General features: G+C 44.1%; 1 protein-coding gene across 1 annotated transcript in view; it reads left to right on the forward strand.

Annotated features, from left to right (window-relative positions):
* Window positions 1-23,032, forward strand: part of LOC122807767 (sarcolemma associated protein) — a 2,306,558-nt gene that overhangs the window by 725,015 nt on the left and 1,558,511 nt on the right. The window contains exon 6 of the mRNA XM_044078786.1: window positions 14,914-15,009. Coding sequence (XP_043934721.1) covers window positions 14,914-15,009 — 96 coding nt within the window. The remainder of the gene's footprint in view (window positions 1-14,913; window positions 15,010-23,032) is intronic.

The following is a 23,032-nucleotide window of genomic DNA, read 5'->3' on the forward strand; positions in this document are numbered from 1 at the left end:
ATCTTGGACTTGGTATTAACCAACATGAGTAACCACTGCAGCATCCTATAGTATCATCCTCCCTGGTAAGACCTGACCACAAAAGTGGTCACTTTCGAAGTCACCATCTCTCCCCAACCCCCCTCTAGCTAGGATCAGACATAAAAACGTCTCTAAAGCTGATTACAGCCTCCTGAGGGATGGTATAAACAGCTTCACAGACCCCTCTCCCTCTGTAGGAACTGCCACCAATATCCAAAACTACACCAAAGCACTATACAAGCATTTATATGGATGCATGGAATCCGTAATACCCAACAGGACTAAATCATCCTCTGCAAGGAAGAGTAAGCCTATCTGGTGGACATCTGCAATAAATAAACTCTATAACAAAAGGAAAAAAAAATTGCTGTCCAAGACCAAGAAGGAGCAGTTGCCCAATTGGAAGAAATATGTCCTTAGCCTGAACAAGCAAATAAGAGCACTAGTGAAATCCTCCAAAGCCAACTTTGAGTCCAAATTGGCCATATCTACTAGAGACAATCATAAGCCCTTCTTCACATATGTCCACAACCTCAAAGGAAGCACCCATATCTTTTCAGAACTGGTGGTCAAGGACACCACATATACAAATGCTGCAGATATAGCAAACTTGCTGGCTGACGGATTCAGCGAAAATGTTACCCCTCTCTCCCCCATAAGTAAATCAGGACATCCCCAGTACCTGTCCCCTCCCCCTTTTATCTAGGGAGCCGGTCATCACTGCTCTCTCAAAGGCAAAAAAAACAGCCTCCATGGGACTCTATAACATCCCAGGCTGCATCCTGTGTGAACTCGGGCAGGATCTTGCAGCACCATTAGGCACCCTATTCATCCAAAGCCTGAGTACTGGCTTTATACCAGCTGAGTGGAGGACAGCCACTATCATCCCTTTATACAAAGTTGGAGTGTCCACCGGTCTGGGAAATTATAGACCCATCAGCCTAAGTAGCCTGATCTGCAAGGCCATGGAATGGATTATCATGGACCTCGTTAAGGACATTGGCATCCTCCAAACACTTGATCCCACACAGTTTGGCTTCGTCAAGGGGAGGTCATGTCTGCTAAATCTGGTCGACTTCTTTGAGAGAGTAACCAAAGCCATGGATGAGGGGAAGACTGTGCACACTGTCTACCTTGACCTGGCCAAAGTTTTTGACACTGTTCCCCCCTCTGGCATAATAGATACACTCTCTCAACTAGGTATCAACTAGGTATCAATCCATATGTTACCAGATGGGTAGCAAAGTGGCTCACTGATAGAACCCACGTTGTCAAAGTAGGGGAAGCCACCTCAAGCATTCAACCTGTAACAAGCGGCGTACCCCAGAGTTCAATCTTGGGGCCACTGTTGTTTGGGATATACTTTTGTGAGGTGCTGGCCAAAACCAGTGGGCTTTGACTGACCAAATTTGCAGATGACTGCAAGCGGAGTGCTGTCATCAATTCCCCAAGGGATGTGGACATCCTCTAAGAGGGTTTCACTCTGACAAATGACTGGTGCCAGAAACATGGCCTCAAGCTGAATACCAAAAAATGCATCATCATCCCCTTTGGGGAGAGTGACATCCTCACAAATTATCACATAAATAACGTCCTAAGCACTCAAATCAGTCGTGGAAGATTTGGGCACCCAGGTTGATAGCAACCTGACTTTTAACCACCATGTTGCTTCCGTGGTACAGAAAGCATTCTACATGGCCCACCTCGTAAGTAAGGGTATCTCATCCAGGAACAAGGGGGTCATAAGATCCCTGTATTCTTCCCTTATAAGGCCCATTATTGAGTACAATGCACCTTTTGGCATGTACCTCCTGAAAGCACATGCAACAGCTGGAGAGACCACAGCGGTTCCTCACCAGGGGAATCCAGAGCCTCAGACATCTACCATACACAGGCAAAAGCCCTATCCCTCTACTCATTTACATACAGACTCCTCAGAGGTGACCTCTGTGTGGCATACAAGGCGATCATGGACCCCACCTTGGTGGGACTGCTGCATAACTGCAAGTCAAGTTCCATTCGAGTAACCCGCATGCGTGACCTCAACCTGGTCTGTAACATCAACAGGACTTGTTGGCGGGACTGGTTTGTCTCCCAGAGACTCCCTCATCTATGGAATAGACTCCCTCTCCACATCAAGCAGAGTACCGCTTTACCCCTTTTTAAGTGCAAAATAGGTAACTGGATGGTAAACAGAAAATATACCCCTGGGATTCCACCCATGTTCCTGCTGGACAGGGGCATTGAGTGCTGATTTGTCTAAACATGGGCTAAACTCTTGGCTAGGCTTATAAGGGCCTCAGGGCAAATAGCCTAGTAACCTCCTATGATCCTATACAATTAGCTGACATTTGTAATTTCCACCTTTGTGAAAATAATTCTAATATGGCTTCTTTTAAACTATATAAAGCCGTTTTCAAAGGAGCCTTTTTACTTCTGTTAAAGGACCCTTCTCCTCCTTGGGATTTAACCATCATGCTTCAGGCCTTGACACAAGCTCCCCCCCAACATCTTTATTAAATTTCCACATATGACAGAGGCAATCTTACATTTATATAAATGAAAAACAGACAAAATTATATTACTTTAGTTGCAAACACTTTACATCACAGACACCATTGAAACAACTGTAGTTGTAAACATTGTAAATCACTTAAGTCTTCCAGTCACTGTCAGTTAAGCATTATATAGCTCATTCAAATCCTGCCTCTTAAACATCGTTCCTGCTCTGCATGTACTGTTCCCATAATTCCCATTTTTTTCTATGCATTTTGCTCCTTCCCTTTTCTAAAGAGCCCAATTCCAGTTGTTTTATCTTTGTTAATGGATTTACTACTTCTAGTAAAGTTGATCTAGACTTTGATTTCCATTTTCTAGTAATTGCTTTCTTGGCAGCCACCATAATTATACTTAGCAAGGCTGTACTGTGTCTAGGCAGTTACGATTCTGTATCAGAACTCAAAAAAATCATCTCCCCAGTCAGTCCAATCCACTCACCCAGCATCTCTGACAGAGCAGTCCGCAGGGAATCCCAAAAGTCTGCCAGTCCATCACACCTCCAAAAAGCATGTTCCCAGCTACCTCTTTCTTGCCTGTCACACCTCCAGCATTTGCTCTCCACCTGAGGAAAAATTCTTTGGAGTCTACTGGAGTATAAAAATACTTGTGTAAACAATTTCAGGCAAAGATCTTAAATCTTCTAGACTTTGTTGTATATTTGGGAGATATGCCTATATCTCCCATTGTCTCTTTGTGAATTGCTTATCCAGTCTCTCTTCCCAATCCTTCCTAAGCTCCTCTGTTTGATTCTTATAATTATCATGCAGCATTCTATATGCTTTACTAATCACTCCTTTTTTAGTGGGAGCTTCTGTTCTAGATTCTATTAAAAACTCTACCAGTGCTGGATTTACAGTTAAGAGCCCCCTATTTCCAATCTCTAACCTGCAGTCCAAATACATTTTTGGCCTCTTCCCATTCTATTACCTTTCTAGTTATTTGCTCCCAGTACCTTGGTTCCTTTGCCAGTCCCAGTACCTTGGTTCCTTTGACAGTTTTCTCCAATAAATTCCAGCCCCCTCTTGCCTGTTATCTGTATCCTTGACCACATTCAACCCTATCGACAAAATCTCTTTTCTCCATTCTTGTGCTGGTTTGGTTCTTGGAATACTGCCTGCTATTTTAAGAATATAATACTCTGTACAATTTGTTCTCCTTAAGTGTCTGCATCCCAAATCACAATCTGTCTTTATTTCTGGAGTTTCTTCCCTGCATCAGCATCATCCCTTTCCACTTTGAATTATACTTTTCTGTCTGTGCTATGTTTAAGAGCCTTAACTGTGTTGCCCTAAAATACCCCCTCAGATTAGGTAATCCTAGTCCACCTTGTTCTACTGGTCGAATCACCTTATCCCACTTGATCCTTGTCTTCCCTTCCCAGATAAAATCCTTGAGCTCTTTTTTTTATTGCTATCCCCAACTTCTCCTCTGGTTGCTGAAAGTATGCCTGACCTGTGTATAAGACTAAAGGGACTAAAAACATTTTACTGGCTTGTATCTTAGTATCCATATAACAAAACTTGTAGCTTCTCAATTTTTGTATTATCTTCTGTTTAGTCTCTTCCCACATATCCTTAGCTGCCACCACAGAGTCATTTCTAATCCATAGTCCTAAATGCTTCCTTTTATCATGCCCCCATAAATATGGATATTGTTGGACCAGTTAGTGTGTGGGTACATAATTTACCACTACTGCCTTTGTTTTAGCTTCATTAATTTTGTACCCCGAGAAGATTTGAAACTGTCTTAAAATGTTCCATAACACTGTAATGTCCCTTTCTGGTTTTGTCATGTATAAAATATCATCTGCAAATAGAGCCAGCCTTTCCTCGGTACCATACCAATTATATCCTTGAATTTCTGACTCCCTTATTTTCTTTGCCAGCTGTTCTAAATATAATGCAAACAGCAAAGGGAAAAGCGGACAACCCTGCCTGGTTCCTCTACTCAACCAGAAATGATCAGAGAGGACCTCGCCCACTTTAAGTTACACCTCTGATCCCATATATATTCTTCTAATCAGTCTTATAATTGTATCAGGGAAAGCAAATGCTTCCATTGCCCTGCTCATGAAGTCCCAGTCTACTCTGTCAAATGCTTTCTCTGCATCAGGACCCACCAATAAAAGTGGTACTTTCTTGCATTCTGCTTCCCTCTGGATCATCAGTGTTCTGCTAATATTGTCAAATGTTTTCCTTCCTTCCACAAAACCACACTGATCCATATCTATCAATTTTGGTATCACTTTTGCCATTGTTTTAGCCATTATAGACATAAACACTTTTTAATCATGGTTTAGTATTGAAATGGACCTGTATAAAGCTGGATCCGATGGATCTTTACCCTGTTTAGGTATTACCAGTACCACCGCCACCTTCCAGGATGCTGGAACTGCTCCCCCTCTTGAAATACTTTTAAACAAAACCTTCCAGGTCTTTATTAGTTTTTTCCTTCCTAACTTCCACAGGAATACCATCTATTCCTGGGGACTTTCCTGTAGATTGGCTATACATAGCCATTTTTATCTCATCCATTCCTGTCCTAACTGTTCGTAACTGAGCCTCATTTACTTCTGACTTTGGCATATTTAATTCTTCCATAAACATTTCCATTTGTACCTTTTCTTGATTTCCATATTGCTCTGCTTTATACAAATTTTCATAAAATTTCTGAAATATTTCTAATACTTCTACAGGGTCTCTTGTTATCTTCCTTGTTATGCACTTCCTGGGCTTGGCAACTGCTCTTTCCACTTTTTGTTGCCGGAGTTGTTTCAAAAGGCAGTTGCTTAACAGCATTCTTTCTGAACTCATGCATATCATCGAGGTAATCCCTAATTTTCTGTTTACCATTCTGCAATTGGTCCTTTTCTTGATGTTCATCGTGTTATACTGCTGCAGTCATCACACTCGGGTTATCCTGCCGTCAGGCGGTCCTGCAGTCGGCTGAATCCCAAAGTCTTGGTCCGGCGTCGGTTGTCGTCGCTTCTTCCCTGACGTCAGTGCAACAGGGGTATAAAAGAGGCAGCCGACGCCATTTTCTTCCGTCTTTCTTGCCGCGCGGTGCCTGAAGCAGAAGCAGTTAGCAAGTGCTGGTCGGCTAGCTCCTGAGATTTTCGAATCGAATTTCAGCCCAAAGTCTTCTCTAAAGCTAAGTACCCCGTTGGGGAAACTTTTCTTGCCTCAGACCGATGTCAGACAAAGTTAATAATTGCATTTCTTGTGGGAAGCAAATACCTCATAAGGATTTTCATTCTTATTGTATTCCTTGCCTAGGCCCAGACCACGACGTCTCTGGTTGTCTGTTTTGTGCTAAGTTCAACAAACGTATAATCAAGCGTCGGGCGGATTTCGCCCGACATTATTTTGGCAGAAAATTTAACTATAGCATGTCGTCGGAACAACCGACATCGGCAATGACTAAAAAACGCAAGGATAAGGACAGGCAACCAAGGCCAAGACCAGATAGCGAGGCCTCAGCAAGGCCTGCTGCCGGTTCTCCGGTTTTTAACGAGGCGCCTACGCAGCCCCTGACTACCGCTGATTTAAAAATTCTGACGGCCTCCCAGACCGAATCAGCTGGGCCTCAGGAGCCAGTTCCATCTCACCCCGCGGATGCCAACCCTGACGGTGATCCGGAGATTTTGGACAGGCCTTCGGTTTCTGAAGGTGTCTTCAAACCGACAGCTATCTCTATTAAGTCTTATGCTAAAGTTAAAGCTCCCTTAAAAGTTAGGAAACCGGGTCCACAGACCCCACAGGCCCCTATGCCTAAAAAACAAATGCTTAAGATGGCTGAGGATTTAATTACCCTCATCAGGGGTTCCCAACCCCCTCCTGACAAAAGGCCTAGACTGGAAGAAGATTATCCTTCCTCTGACCAAGCATCCATTTCCTCAGCTAACGCTGAGGACCAGGATTATTCCTTCCCTCCTTATGAAGACTCAGATGCTGAAGGAGTCCATTCCCTCTGTCTCCCTCCCTGAAGACTACTCTTTTGGGGAAACTTTACACACCATGAGGGAACACTTCCACTGGGAAGGCCAAGATTACTCTGACTCTAAGAAAAGACTCCGTGAGTTTCTTCTTCTTCCACAGCAAAGACCCCTTGCAATTCCTCCAGTTTTAGACATTTTGGATGATGTTTACTCCGAATCTAGTCTAAACCCAGGCTCCTTACCTCCTGCACCAGCTAAACCAGACAGATACTACCGAGTTCCTGATTCTCATAAGTTTCTATATAAAAGCCATGTTGCAGACCCCAAAACCATTTCCCAGGGTCCCAAAGTGGTTAAGGCCTCTACTGTTAAGAATCCACTACCTTCTGAAAGGGATTCCAGAGCATTAGAAAGATGGGGGAAGAAAGTATATACGTCTGCCACTTTGGCCATGAGGGCCTTAAACTGCCAGTTCCACATGATAAAATACCAGCAGTACTTGATTACACAGTTAAAGTAGAAAATGATTCCTCAGGCAGATCAACCTGATTTCAAAGAGATGCAGGATTTGCTGCATGCAGCAGAACAGGTGGGAAAGCATAACTTAGTGTGGTTTTGATTCATTGGAAGCCTCATGTAGAGCAGCTGTCACAGGATCTGTAATTCGTAGACATGCTTGGCTAAAAGAGCAAGCCTTACCAGAACATGTCAATGCAAAGTTATTGGATGCTCCATTGCAGAAAGATGTGTTATTTGGTGTCAAAGCAGAGGAAGTCTTAAAGAAAATGGAAGAAAAGGCAAAATCTATGCAGACATTTAAAGATTTTTTACAGGTACAACCTCTTTGTTTCAGCAGAAACTGGCCATCAAAAAACTGGTCCTTTCCTGCATCAGACAGACCCCAAAGGGGTAGGTACAGGCAAGGGGCAGAGGCCAGCCACAAGGTTCTTTCAGGCCTAGACAATGGCATACAACAACTCGAAGAGGTGGAGACGAAAGATCTCAACCCTTCAGGAAACAAACACAATGACTTCCCTCTTTGCCTGCCAAGCAAAATTGCCCTGGCAGCACCTTTGGGAGGAAGGCTGGCTCTATTTCCACAAAATTGGCTCATCATAACAAAGGACAAATGGGTTTCTGGATATTATTACCAGAGGCTACAGATTTCATTTTCACACTTTACCACGGATGAGAGGCATGCCAAATCTGCCTCCAAACCAAAGGGCAGAGGCACAAATGCAAATTTCAGCTCTCATGGATATGAAAGCAATTCAAAAGGTACCTACAAAGGAGCAAGGTCAAGGTTTTTACTCAAGACTATCTCTAGTACCAAGAAAGGACAAAGCCTGGAGACCCATTTTTAGACCTCTCAATCCTAAACACATACCTGGAGGTACCCAAATTCAAAATGCTCACACTACAGCAGCTTCTTCCCATGCTGGGCAAGGAGTCTTGGTTGGTAACGTTGGACCTCAGAGGCATACCTGCATGTCCCTATCAGACAAGATTGCATAAGATACCTCGGATTTTTGGCAGGTACAACGCATTATCAATTCTCTGCATTGCCCTTTGGCTTATCTACTGCGCCCAGAGTATTTACGAAATGCCTGGCATCAGTAATTGCATACTGCAGACAACAAGGAATACAAATTTATCCATATCTGGACGACTGCCTGATCCAAGCGGACAGCAAGGTCATTCTATTACAGCATCTGGCATTTGTAACAAAGCTGCTAAGTTGCCTAGGGTACACAGTAAACAAAAAGAAGTCAAAACTGATACCCTCACAAGACATAATATTCCTGGGTGCCAGCTTAAATACAATGGCCCAGATGGCTTATCTCACGCCAGACAAACTAAAACAACTGACTCAATACTTCAAAATGATGGCAAATTTTACCCAGCTCACTGCAAGGAAAATCCTGCAGGCATTGGGGTTCATGGCATCCTGCATTCAACTAGTTCCACATGCAAAGCTGCATATGAGGAAATTACAATGGTACCTGAAAAGTGCATGGACTCAACACAGGCACAGTCTCGAAACAAGTATACCTCTCATTCCCTGCCTTCAAAAAGAGTTCCTATGGTGGGCTCAAGCATGCTAAATAAACAAGGGTCTTCCTTTTGTCTTACCTCCGACAAACCAAACTATGACAACAGATTCTTCAGACTACGCCTAGGGAGCACACATGGCAGGACAGTTTATACAGGGCAAATGGTCTGCAAAACAAATGCATCTACACATCAACCAAAAGGAGATTCTAGACGTGCAAAATGCACTGACAGCCTTCAAGGACCTCTTGCATCCAGGGCAACTACTAATAAGGACAGACAACACCACAGTTATGTGGTACGTAAACAAAGAGGGAGGAACACGCTCCTACCCTTTATGCAGACAGGCAATGACCTTGTGGAACACAGCATTGACTTACCAAGTACAACTGCAAGCACAATTCCTGCCAGGAAAGGAAAACATATTGGCAGACGAATTAAGCAGAAATATGGCAGATCCTCACGAGTGGAGACTACACCTACAAGTACTTTCAATGATAACTCAAAGGTGGGGACGCCCAGACATAGATCTATTTGCCTCCCCCAACAATTGCCAATTACAGAAATTTTGCACAAGGACTTATCATTCCCTAGCCTGGAAAGTGGACGCCCTATCTTTCAGTTGGACAGCATTGACAGTCTATGCCTTCCCACCACTACCTCTATTGACCAAGGAATTACTGAAAGTCAGATCAGAGAGACCACAAATGATCCTCATTGCTCCGGACTGGCCACGTCAGCACTGGTACCCATTACTAAGGAACTTGACTTACAGCCCTCCATGGATCTTACCTCAATTCCCACTTCTGTTGACTCAGCAAAACTCTCAGATCCTTCACAGTCAGCTCAGGACTTTAAATTTAGCTGCATGGAGAATACCTTGAATTATCAATCAACACCTCTCAAAGGACGTCCTGAATGTCATTTTGGAGGCCAGGAGGCCCAGCACCAGAAAAACATACTCAGACAAATGGAAAAGATTTTGTGCATGGAACCAGGCTAAAGGCCAAAATTCTGGGATACCAAACATTCCTCAAATACTGCAATATTTAACTGAGATGCTACACAAAGGCCTTTCTTTCTCATCCATTAAGATCCATGCTTCAGCCATTTCAGCTCAATATAATACGGATCCTCCCATATTCTCACACCCTTTGCTAAGGCAGTTTCTCAGAGGGGCTAAGAATATAAGACCCCCCCAGAAAACCCCCAACACCAGCTTGGGACCTCAACTTTGTTTTAGAAAAATTAACACTGCCTCCTTTCGAACTAGCCTTCTCAGCAGAACTACAATACTTGTCATGGAAAACAGCTCTGTTGCTGGCTATCACCTCAGCACGCAGGGTCTCAGAACTACAGGCACTCATGGCAGTGGAACCTTTCATCATTTTCCATCAGGACAGAGTCTCTCTACGAACTAACCCTACCTTTATGCCAAAGGTGTGGCTTTGAATCAGACCATTCATTTACCCACCTTTTATCCAAACCCCCAGAATAAAGGAGAAAAACTCCTTCACTCTTTGGACATTCACAGACACCTACGTTACTATTTCGATAAGACAAAGACCTTCAGAAAAACTGACCAACTCTTTGTATCCTATGCTGCAGGTTCACAAGGAATGGCTATTTCAAAACAGACCATCTCCAAATGGATAGCACATTGTATCCGCTTTTGCTACTCGCACCATGGGAAAGCAGTGCCTGTTAATATTGGGTCCCATTCTACCAGGGCTACAGCAACCTCGGCAGCCTTTCTCAGGGGGGTTCCAACCATGGACATTCTGGAGGCAGCTACTTGGAGTTCAGTGCACACCTGTACCAAGCACTACCACCTTCCATTATACTCAAAAACTACAGCTGGTTTTGCCACTGCAGTTCTGCAGGACATCCTAGCTTCGCCTAACCCAGTTTAGTACCAGCCTCCCATCCATAGCTTTGGGATTCAACCCAAGTGTGATGACTGCAGCAATATAACACGATGAACACAGTACAGTTTTGTACCTACCATAAATGTAGATGTTCGAGTGTATATACTGCTGCAGTCCAGGTTACCCTCCCACCATCCCCTCTACATACCAGGGTGTTAGTTATAACTCCATGTACATCAATCAATTGGATGCATGTCTATATGGTGTATTTGCTAACAGCTAGTACTATTGTTCATCTACTAGGGTATTTTTGCATAGTTATTTGTGTTGCCTTCCTAGTTGGGGGCACCTGACATCTGGGGCAAGAAAAACTGTAGAAAATGGCGTCGGCTACCTCTTTTATACCCCTGTTGCACTGACGTCAGGGAAGAAGCGACTACAACTGACGCCGGACCAAGACTTTGGGATTCGGCCGACTGCGGGACCGCCTGACTGCAGGATATCCCGAGTGTGATGACTGCAGCAGTATATACACTCGAACATCTACATTTATGGTAGGTACAAAACTGTACTTTCTGAGAGATTCTCCGTATTTTGCAATACTTTATCATTTGTCAATCCCTCTAAATAATTATTGTTACTGTTTAGCCACATCTCCCTTTCTTTTATTTCCAACCTAGTTTTAAACTCCACTTTAATTTTATCCCACTCCTTAGTTATGTCTTCAGAAGGCAAATATATCTTCTCTAGTAGCTCCTGAGTCAATTCCACAGCCCATTCCTTAAATTCCTCTGTTTTCAACCGGTAGGTGGGAAAGCGCCAGTGTCTCATTTTTTTTCATTACCTTGCGTTTTTATTTAAGTTATTATTGGTGCATGATCTGAAATAGTTATTGGGTGCGTTTCAAGACCTTCAATTAAATGCACATGTTCCTGTGAGATGTATCATCTATCTATTTCGGTGAGTAATATGTAAATTCACTCCGGACTCCTAGTACGAATTCACATCTTCCATGACAAACATTTTCAAAAATTTCTTCAAAAATCTGCCCTCCCTTGTTATATTATCCCTTCTAGGCCCCCCAAACACATCTTCACTGTTGCAAACCAAATTCCAGTCTCTCCCTATAAGTAATATTCCTTGCAGAAAGCTGATTATTTCTCCCAAAATTTTCATAAGCTCCATTGTAGCATTTTTCGGGGGGATGTAAATGCATCCCAGTGTAGTCCTCCTCCCTAGCCAGTAGTCCCTTCATACTGTGCATCTTCCATTGTCTTTTTTCCCCTCTTCTATCACTATTGGAGCTCCTCTTGCAATTAATATAAGTACTCCTCTTTTCCTTTGCCCCAGATATTCCACTGAATAACCATCCTGAAAAACCTTTCTTTATCAAATTCACTTGTTCAGTTCTTTCTAGGCGTGTCTCCTGTAGCATAGCTATTTGCACTTTACATTTTTAATATAGTTCACTACTTTCTTTTTTATATTTGTCTGTAAGACCGTTTAGATTGAAAGACATTACAGAAAGCATAATTTTCTTAATAGTTATTATTACCACCTTTGGCACAAGCTCCTTTTCAGCCTTCAACCATAACAAAACTCAAGTTTTTTTTAACCTGGAAAACCATTTTTGTGGTTGCCATCACATCAGGTAGACGAGATTCTGAACTCCAGCCTCTCTCTTCTAAACCTCCTTACCCGTTTTTTTCACAAAGACAGGGTTTACTTGCGCACAACTCCATCTTTTTTATACCTAAGTTAGCTTGAGTCCAACATGAACAAAGCCATTAATCTACCAGATTTCTTTCCTAACTTTCGAAATAGAGTATATGCTCCACCTTTTGGGTATGCATAGGCAACTTCATTTTTATCTTCACAGAACTAAAAATTTCAGGAAATCTGACCAGCAATTTGTTTCATTTTCTCCAAATAGAGTGGGCAAACCAGTATCCAAAGTTACATTGTTCAGATGGTTAACTGAATGTATTCCTTTGTTTATGGTAGAAAAGACAGTGAGCCAGATTCAGTAAAGCCTACAATAAATGTATATATGTATTCAAGAACATTCTTATCAAATTTTTGTGCTTTCAAGTCACTCAAAGATTACACTAAGTGATAACCTTTATGAATCCCTGTCATTATTTAAAGCTGCAGGAATATCAGTAGGAAAACTAAAATTAGAAGGAATAAGGTGCGAGTTATGCCTGTGTTGTCTGTTCACTCAGAACGGTGTATACTTAGTGTAAGTGTTATTGAATCCCAGGTAGTTCCTTCAGCCTTTTTGTCTTGGGTTTCTGTGTATATTTGCACAGCATCTGCAACTTGAACTAATTCTCTCACTTTCATTATTCATTATAAATTAGATTTAATTTCCAGGAACAGATTGGCGTTTGGCTCTGCAGTGCTTTGGAATATCCTTCTATGAGGGCCTTCCAAGCTTACAGTAGCTGGGGACTCTGTCCTGTCAGTTGAAGAATGAATGAAAAGGACAACATCAGATAAAAAAATTATGTACTCATAACATTCCATCTTTGTTGTCCATTTTTAATCTTCCTCAACTTCCCGCCCTCCTGCCCCTCCTTTTGCTTCTTGAAGTTCTAAGAGTTGTGCCGGAATCTTTGTTCATTGTTTGAGCTCGAGCTTCCCTTTTCCTTTCTATCATTGTTAGTTTATGTAATTGGGTGCCCCTTTATATCTAAGGATAGCAAACTTGATGTGAGGTATGTTAGGTTGGTGGGGCATTATGGGTAAAGGGAGGCACTTGAGAGTTTTTGGAACAGATGATCTGGTACAAGCGGCCAAGCCAGATCAGAGTCTCAGATCTGAACCATCAGTTGAGGAAGTATGAAAACCAACAACACAGGTGTAATGTTATGGCGATTACATAACTTTTTTATTAAAAAAAATATAAGTATGTGGCTTGTGGAAAGCAAATTGCATGCAAAGATTTTAGTCCTGGTGCCATTTGTTTTGCCTTGGCTGGGGCAGGATCTGGACATGTGCCCACATCTTACAATGTTCACCTCAAGGATAATCGGTCATCTTTGCAGCTCCAAGAGGGTGCATCTAGTGTCATTCTGCTAGAATGACATCAGCCAAGTCCTCAATGAGACCTACTCTGAAGAGCAAGCATCCATGAAAGTGCCATGAAAAGAATGAAAAATGGATGCTGACAGTCCATGGGATGCTACTGGCTTCTCTAGGTGTAGTGACAATGAATTTGTTGGTGTGTTTGCCATCCCCCAACTTCAGATTTGGTTTTAGCTGAGGTCTCTGGAGAGGGCACTTCGCAGGCCAGCACACTTTTGGCCTCTAGCATGTCTTCTTGGACCAAAGGCATTGAAGTGTTGGCCTGTCTGAGGGCCCTGGATTCAAGCATTTGGTTTATTATCAGTGAGAAAGAAGGCAAGCTCTTCATTTTTGTTCTCGATCTGCAGCAGGATTCCATCTTGTGGTACAGGAGTAAAGTGGCAAATATGGAGGAAACGTAAGTGCTCATAAAGGACTGCAAGAACTTTTAAGTATGTCTTCTTAAATGTGTATATGGCTAGGCATCTTATGATCCCTGTGATTGCTTGCCTATTGTTCCTTTGCTTATGTAGTTAACACTTGATATCATAGCATGAATCATGGGTGAGTATCCCTTATAGAGTGTGGCAATGTCTTGAAAATATATGGCAAATACTGATTGGTGGAAAAGGATACATTCAGCCAATAGGGCTAATTAAGAAGGGCCCTATTTGTGAATCAAGTGGTAAGGGTAACCTATTTCGTATGTCTAAGGACTCAAGTCCCTTGCCCAAAATGCTAGACCTTTAAGTGGTCCAGTGTTCAGTACTACACTCACATTTTTGTACTGCTTATTTCAGTGTACAGTTATCTTGGCATATTGTAATGTTTTGTTGACATTTTTACCACCTACCTTTTGCACCCCAATATATGCCTACAGCGCCATGTGATACATTTTTCTTCCATTTTTTATGTTGTTTTTGCCTTTACTGTTTCTTAGGTCCTTTGTATAAACAAATGCATTTTACTCTACTGACATGAATGATTAATTTGATCTTTTTCCTGTGTGATATCAGTATGGGGAATACTATAGTATTATATTGTAGGGATGTGTTGATAGACTTTTAATATTTTATTGGCAGCCCTACTGTTTAACCACGCCTTTGTGAAACGCAGTAGGCATGCATTGTAAAAGACAAGGAACTTTGTAGTTCATGTTTAAAACCTGTGCTATCTTGAGTATTTTTTGACGGTGTCCTCTTATATTTTGTATTCTTAATTATTTTTTTAAGTCTTCTTTTTTTATCGTTACTTGAAAAGTAGAGACTTTTGTGCATTTCTCTATGGGTGCTGATGTGTTTTGTTTGTGAGAGCATAGCTTTCTTTTATTCTAAATAGCACTGAATGTGAGTACAAGGTTGTGGTTACATTATGTGTAATTGTATGTGGCTTTTTTGTAAACTACAGGAGGCCTTACATCGGGAACAGATGGTGGAACAGAAGTTGGCCACCTTACAGAGACTACTTACCAGTACACTGGAGGCATCTGACAGTAGTTGGCAGGTACTTTTATAGTCTTATTTAATGTAAGCTGTGGAGTACGTTTTATGCTTTGGGGTTATTAGTTGAAAGAATCTTTTCCAGATTATGTTCATCTCCATTTAAATATTTTTTTTTATTTCACACCATTCAGATGGGGGATGTTGAGGTATACCTTCATTTTTTTCAGTTATACTTTTCAATTTTTTTCCTCTCTCTGAAATTTATCTTTCAAGTCAGTCTGTCTTGCAGTTATTTGATCTGAAAACTACTTGCATTATCACTCTGACTTTAAGCAAGTTTTATGTAGATCTTGTTTATTACCCTGTTTAAAGATAGCATTTTGTATGCTACATTTATTTAGTGCAGAAACCAGGCTGTTTTTTGTGTTAAAATATGATCCAACACATTCAACTTTTTAGAGTGTACATTTTTTAATGTAGTGAGGGTACGGAATGTAGCAGTAGTTTATTTCACTTAGTTTGTTACATATCGCTGAAATAAAGACTTGACAGAAACCCAGTGCAGTTGTGCTGTTTAAATGTGGTACTGTTCATATTCTTAGAAGGTAATGTCTTACTTGTGACATTTGATCTATTGTTAGACATTTAGAAATTAATTTTCTGCGAGACAGTTCTTTGTAAAATGTTTGATTTCTGTAGCTCCTGCATTCTGGATATTTGCCTGTTGGTACGCAATGCTTGAGATGGACATTGAGGGTGCATTCAGCTACTGCTTTAGCCATTTTTTATGCTTTTTTCTTAGTTGTAGCCTTCACCCTACATACACTGTGAGAAATTAATCTGAAGTAATTTACTTCATTTGCTGTTCAACCTGTGGGTCTTCGGATCCACATCAGATCCGACACAGCTGCATTTTCCAGCTATGGCTCCGAGCTCCATGCTCCTCCCCTTGCCCATAATGGCCCCCTGTCTCCCTTCAGATCTCATTTGCCTCCTGAGAGGAAGCAGCGTAGTCTGAGCTCCAGAGCATTTGTGAGTTTTTTCTGAAGTGGTAATTTGTCCCTTTTTGGCTTTTCTTTATCTCTTTCAATCCTTTTCTATACCTTCTCGGGGTTCTCCATAGTGCCAAAAAACAAAAAGTAGGCTTTGCTATCTTTCCTCCCCTCTTTCCTTTCCACGTGGTTCATGTGTGTGTTTGCTTGAGCTGGCTAAGGCATGGCTGATGCCCCGAAGCCAGACTTCAAAAGGTGCTCAGAGTGTGGCCATAAGCTTTGTCTGGTGGATGGCCACACTGTGTGTGGTTTGCTTGGGGGTGCCTCACCTCCAGTCCCCCTGTCCTGTTTGTGCTGGGTTTAATCCCAGGGCACTTAAGGACAGGCAGGATAAACTGACCCTTAAAGGCCTATTGGCCTCTTCTGCTGGGACCGAGGTCCCACCTTCCCCTGCTGGGAAAGCAGCGGCTGCTGCTTTGTCTTCCCCTTCCGCAGCCTCTGGGACATGACCTCCCACCAAGTAGGACCAGCCTCACAGGCAATCCCTCGGCCACTTGTCGTAGGCCAGCCCTCCACCAAAGGTTAAGCTAAGCCTGTTTCCAGGCCAGTGACCCCTCGGCTCAGGTCCCCCAGGTTCCCTCCTGAGCCCGAGGTACAGATAAGTTGATCGCCCCCTAGGCCTCCCCCACTGGCTTTTCCGGCCTACTTCGGCGGCGTCCTCCCGCTCTACTTGGAGCTTATCTGAAGCGGAAATGGACAAGATGATGCGAAGGTTTGTCTGCACTCAAATTCAGATGTGGGTCTTGCCAGGGCCTTCTCCCACCGGAGCGGGCACCTTCCAGCCATTGTTTAGACCTGTCATTCCCTTCTCCGATCCGACCTGTGGTTTCAGTAGTTGGATGCAAGGATGATCAGAGTCGAGGGGTCGGCGCTGACGGTATCCTGTACCTCTATGCCGGCCAGTGCCTTGAGTGTGTTGGATCTGACTAGATTGGATCCGAGCTTTCAGAGCCGTAGCCTTGGGTTGGATCCGCGGGAGTGCTCTCTGCCCCAGGCTTGTCTGAGAAAAGCATTTCCCTCGGCATCTCTGGTCCAGCTCCCCGGTCAGATCGGGGGGGGGGGGGCTGCTGCTAGGTCAGTCCAGGAGGTCTGTTCCCCCTCTGCATTCGATGTGGTGGAGAGGGTTCTCGCAGGGTCGATGCCTCTGACCATATAGTCTTCAGAGTCTGTCCAGACCCCCCTGGCTTTGAGTGTTCTGGCCGTCTTGCCCTCTCAAGGCCAGCCAGTGGCCATAGTGCCCTAGGAAGTTCTGCCCTTGGAACAACCCGCTTGCAAGACCTCCCTAGACAGTCACCCTGAAGGAGGCCCCCCACAAGCATACGTGTAAAATGAGGCACTTGGACTCTCCTCCAGAGTCCCTCAAGGAAGACACGAACCTGGATGAAGGGGAAGGTTCCCCAAGGTCACCCCCCCCCCCCTCGAGGATGTCTCCTTTGGAAATGACATGGAGATCCTTCGCCAAAGGGGAGGGTGGTCCGCCCCAAAACCAACCTCTGATGAGTTTGTGTTTCTGGAGGCATTCAGTTTGGGCCCATCTACCTCTTGGGTGTCCCCTCCTGCCGATCCACTTGTGTATCTGATAACATCTAGGGCGTGGGAGCTGGACACCATAAAGCCAATACCCGAGAACCTGGACAAAGTCTTAAGTTCCCCCACGGGCAACTAACAGTGGCACAAGGTGTCCCCGTAGATGCTATGATGGTGGCGGCAGCCACCAAGAAGGAACTCGCCCAGGAGAGCTCCACGGTCCACCCGCCTGACCGAGAGTCGAGAGCGTTGGATCGCTTTGGGAAGCGAATTTATGCTTCAGTGACCTTCTCTGTGAGGGTGCTGAACTACATGGCGCCTGTCATCCGACTCCAGAGAGATCTGGTCAAGGAGATCACGGATTCGACCCTGGGGTCCATGTCGGCAGAGGACAGGAAGAGGTTCGATGCACGAATGGCCACCCTAAAAGCTGTAGCCAACATGTCTATGCGTTTGCTATCCTATGCCACAGAGGGAGCCGCACGGGTGGCGGGGTCAGGCATTGCCATCTATCGTCACACCTAGCTCCGGCTTATGTCAGTTCTCTGAGCTCTTCAACGCTTCTTTTACCAACACCCCTTATGATGGTTCTTCCCTTTTTGGGCAGACTGACAAAGGATAAGTCCTCACTACTAAAGGTGTCTCAGAACAAAGTCCAAACAAGGCAAAGAGGTACTGAGTACACCACCATGATTTGAAGAAGGCAATCCTGCTGAAAGCGCTTATCATTTGATGCTTCATCTGCTTTTAAACTTTTGTGACAGTTTTAGTGAGTTTTTTTTCATTTGTTTATTCATGTTGGAACATTTTAATCATGATGGTGTACTCAGCATCTCTTTGCCTTTTTGGGAAGATGGTCAGAGAGACTTTGGGCCAGAGCGAGAAGGACAGGAAGACACTGTCTGCCATCTGGCTCTTCTTCTCACCTCCTCAGAGGTCTTTCTCAGGAACCAGCGAGGCAAGAAGAAGATGTGGATGTTCATCGTGCTATACTGCTGCAGTCATCACACTTGGGTTATCCTGTCGTCAGGCGGTCCCAGAGTCGGCCGAATCCCAAAGTCTTGGTAAAGCGTCGGTTGTCGTCGCCTCTTCCCTGACGTCAGTGCGACATGGATATAAAAGAGACAGCCGACGCCATTTTCTTCAGTCTTTCTTGCCCGCGGTGCCCGAAGCAGAAGCAGTTCGAAGTGCCGGTCGGACAGCTCCTGAAATTTTCGAATAGAGTATAAGCCTGAAGTCTTCTCTAAAGCTAAGTACCCCGTTGGGGAAACTTTTCTTGCCTCAGACTGATGTCAGACAAAGTTAATAATTGTATTTCTTGTGGGAAGCAAATACCTCATAAGGATTTTCATTTGTATTGTATTCCTTGCCTAGGCCCAGACCACAATGTCTCTGGTTGTCTGTTCTGTGCTAGGTTCAATAAACGTACAATAAAGCGTCGGGCAGAATTCGCCCAGCATTATTTTGGCAGAAAATTTAACTATAGCATGCCGTTGGAGCAACCGACATCAGCAATGATTAAAAAACGCAAAGATAAGGACCGGCAGCCAAGGCCAAGACCAGATACCGAGGCCTCAGCAAGGCCTGACGCCGGTTCTCCGGTTTTCAGCGAGGCGCCTTCGCAGCCCCTGACTACCGCTGATTCAGAATTTCTGACTGCATCCCAAACTGAAACCGTTGGGCCTCAGGATCCGGTTCCATCTCACTCCTCGGACGCCAGCTCCGACGGGGATCCAGAAACTTTGAATAGACCTTCGGTCTCAGAGGGCGTTTTCAAACTGACAACTGCCTCTGCCAAGCCTTATGCTAAGCTCAATGCCGCCTTGAAAGTTAGAAAACCGGGGCCACTCACCCCCCCACAGGCCCCTATACCTAAAAAACAGATGCTTAAGATGGCCGAGGATTTAATTACCCTTATCAGGGGATCCCAACGCCCACCTGACAAAAGTCCTAGACTGGAGGAAGACTATCCTTCCTCTGACCAAGCATCCATTTCCTCAGGCAACTCTGACAACCAGGATTACTTCTTTCCTCCTTATGGAGACTCGGATGCTGAAGAAGTCCATTCCTTCTGTCTCCCCCCCTGAAGACTACTCTTTTGGGGAAACTTTACACACCATGAGGGAACACTTCCACTGGGAAGGCCAAGATTACTCTGACTCCAAGAAAAGACTCTGTGAGTTTCTTTGTCTTCCACAGCATAGAACCCTGGCAATTCCTCCAGTTTTAGACATTTTGGATGATGTTTTCTCTGAATCCAGTTTAAACCCAGATTCCTTACCTCCAGCTCCAGCTAAACCAGACAGATACTACAGAGTTCCTGGTACCTGAGACAGAGCAAAATCCCTAAATGGGAAGGCATCTCTGATCAATACTAGCAAAATCTACGATCACTCATAAAATCATCCAAGGCCAACTTTGAGAGAAAAATCGCTGATGACACAAAAGACAATCATAAAGCCTTCTTTAGCTATGTTAGAAACCTGGGTGGAAACTCCCAGATATGCTCAGAATTAGTCCAAAATGATAAAAAAATCACTGAACCCACAGACATTGCCAACATACTGGCAGACAGGTTCAGTGCAAATTTCTCCCCTCCCTCCCCAAAAGGAGAAATATCTATCCCACCAGAGTCTAGCCTCCCAAACATCTCAGATTCCCAGGTGAAAGCTGGTCTCTCTAAAGCAAAAAACACAGCATCTATAGGACCGGACGGTGTCCCCGGCTGTGTGCTACGAACTCAATGAGGAACTAAACCCACACATAAGGCTGCTGTTTAATCTTAGCCTTACTACAGGATCATTACCCAAAGAATGGCGTCGGCAACTGTGGTCCCACTCCACAAAGCGGTGCTTCTAAATTACCGCCCCATAAGCTTGACAAGCCTTGTCTGCAAAGCTATGGAGAGGATCATAATGGAACTCATAAATAAAGACATTGGGGACCTACAGACACTGGATCCTACCCAATTTGGCTTTGTCAAGGGCGGATCCTGCCTCTTGAACTTGGTCGACTTTTTGAAACAGTCACTAAGGCCATTGATGAGGGTAAGGCAGTTCACACAGCCTACCTTGACCTAGCAAAAGCATTCGACACAATACCCCACTCGGGCATCATAGAAAAGCTCACCAGCTTAGATGTAAACCCATATGTCACAAGATGGGTTGCAAACTGGCTCAAGGACAGAACACACAGGGTTAGAGTTGCTGGTGCCATGTCAGACTCTAAGCGGTCACGAGCGGTGTCCCACAGGGCTCAGTCCTGGGCCCTCTTGTTCGGCATTTTTTCTGAAGTGCAGGCAAACATAGGGGATTGTGGCTGACAAAATTTGCAGATGACTGCAAACTGGGCACCATAATTGACACTCCATCAGACACAGACATCCTCCAGAAAGGTCTCATAGAAATGGATAACTGGTGCCAGAGCCATGGCCTTAAGCTAAATGCCAAAAATGTATAGTCATACCCTTTGGGAAAAACAAGGTAACCTAATTACCACATAGGTGGTAATCCATTAAACAGGGTAGAAGTTATCAGGGACCTGGGGACCCAAGTTGACAGTAACCTCTCTTTGACACTCACATTGCCAAAGTGGTTAGGAAGACCTTCTACATTGCCCACCTGATCATGAAGGGATTCACATCCAGATCAGGAGGTCATTGTACCCTGTACTCTTCACTTATCAGACCAATGATTGAGTACAACGCCCCATTGAATGTACCTTACCCGACACCTGCAGCAGTTGGAAAGACCCCAAAAGTTCCTCACCAAAAGGATAAAGGGGCTCAAACATATGTCATCTGATGCCGACTGAAGAAACTCCAGCTCTATTCAGTCTGCTCAGAGGTGATCTGTGCCTGACATACAAGGCCATGTCCAACCCGAATTAATGGACATGCTCCACCTCAAAAATCCAAATCCACCAGAGCCACGAGAGCAAGAGACTTAAACCTCAACACGGATATAAATAGGACGTGCTGGAGGGACAAATTCATCACCCAGAGACTCCGTACACTATGGAACAGAATCCCAGTCCATGTGAGGCAGAGCCCCTCACTGACTCTGTTCAAGAGAAATCTTGACGAGTGGATGGGAGATCGTAGGTTTACCCCGGGAATCATCTGTGTATCACTGCTGGACAGAGGCACAGCAAACTAATGGGTATAGTATTCTCATCCTAAGGGGTGGTGAAAGCCACACACACTCTGGCTAGGCTTATAAATGCCCTAGGGCAGATAGCCTAGTATGAACCTATGAACCTATACTCATAAGTTTCTATACAAAAGCCCTAATGCAGACCCCGAGACCATTTGCCACGGTCCCAAAGGGGTTAAGGCCTCTACCGCTAAGAATCCACTCCCTTCTGAAAGAGACTCCAGAGCATTAGAAAGATGGGGAAAGAAAGTGTATACTTCTGCCACTTTGGCCATGCGGGCATTAAACTTCCAATTCCACATGCTAAAATACCAACAGTATTTGATTACACAGTTAAAGCAGAAGCTGATCCCTCAGACAGATCAACTAGATTTGAAAGAGATACAGGATTTGCTGCATGCAGCAGAACAAGTGGGAAGACATACCCTACAGTGTGGTTTTGATTCATTGGAAGCCTCATGTAGAGCAGCTGTCACAGGGTCTGTCATACGTAGGCATGCTTGGCTTAAAGAACAAGCCTTACCAGAACATGTCAAAGCAAACTTATTCGATGCCACATTGCAGAAAGATGTGTTATTTGGTGTCAAAGCAGAGGAAGCTTTGAAGAAAATGGAAGAAAAGGCAAAATCTATGCAAACAGTTAAAGATTTTTTTACAAGTACAACCTCCTTGTTTCAGCAGAAACTGGCCATCAAAAAACTGGTCCTTTCCTGCATCAGACAGACCCCAAAGAGGTAGGTACAGGCGCCCAAGGGGCAGAGGCCAGCCACGAGGTTCTTTCAGACCTAGACAATGGCATACAGCAACTCAAAGAGGTGGAGACAAAAGATCTCAACCTTTCAGGAAACAAACACAATGACTTACCCCTTAGCCTGCCAAGCAAAATTGCCCTGGCAGCACCTTTGGGAGGGAAACTGGCTCTATTTCCACAAAATTGGCGCATCATAACAAAAGACAAATGGATTCTGGACATTATTACCCGAGGCTACAGATTTAATTTCCACACTTTACCTCTGATGAGAGGCATGCCAAATCTGCCTCCAAACCAATGGACAGAGGCTCAAATGCAAATTTCAGCTCTCATGGATATGAAAGCAATTCAAAAGGTACCTACAAAAGAGCAAGGTCAAGGTTTTTACTCAAGACTGTTTCTAGTCCCAAGAAAGGACAAAGCCTGGAGGCCCATCTTAGACTTATATGTTCTTAACACATACCTGGAGGTACCCAAATTCAAAATGCTCACTCTACAGCAGCTCCTTCCCATGCTGGGCAAGGAGTCTTGGCTGGTAACGTTGGACCTCAGAGGCATACCTGCATGTCCCTGTCAGACAAGATTGCAGAAGATACCTCA

This window comes from Protopterus annectens, chromosome 7.part1, assembly GCF_019279795.1.
Source record: "Protopterus annectens isolate FY-2018-M chromosome 7.part1, PAN1.0, whole genome shotgun sequence".
NCBI classification, from domain to species: Eukaryota; Metazoa; Chordata; order Ceratodontiformes; family Protopteridae; genus Protopterus; species Protopterus annectens.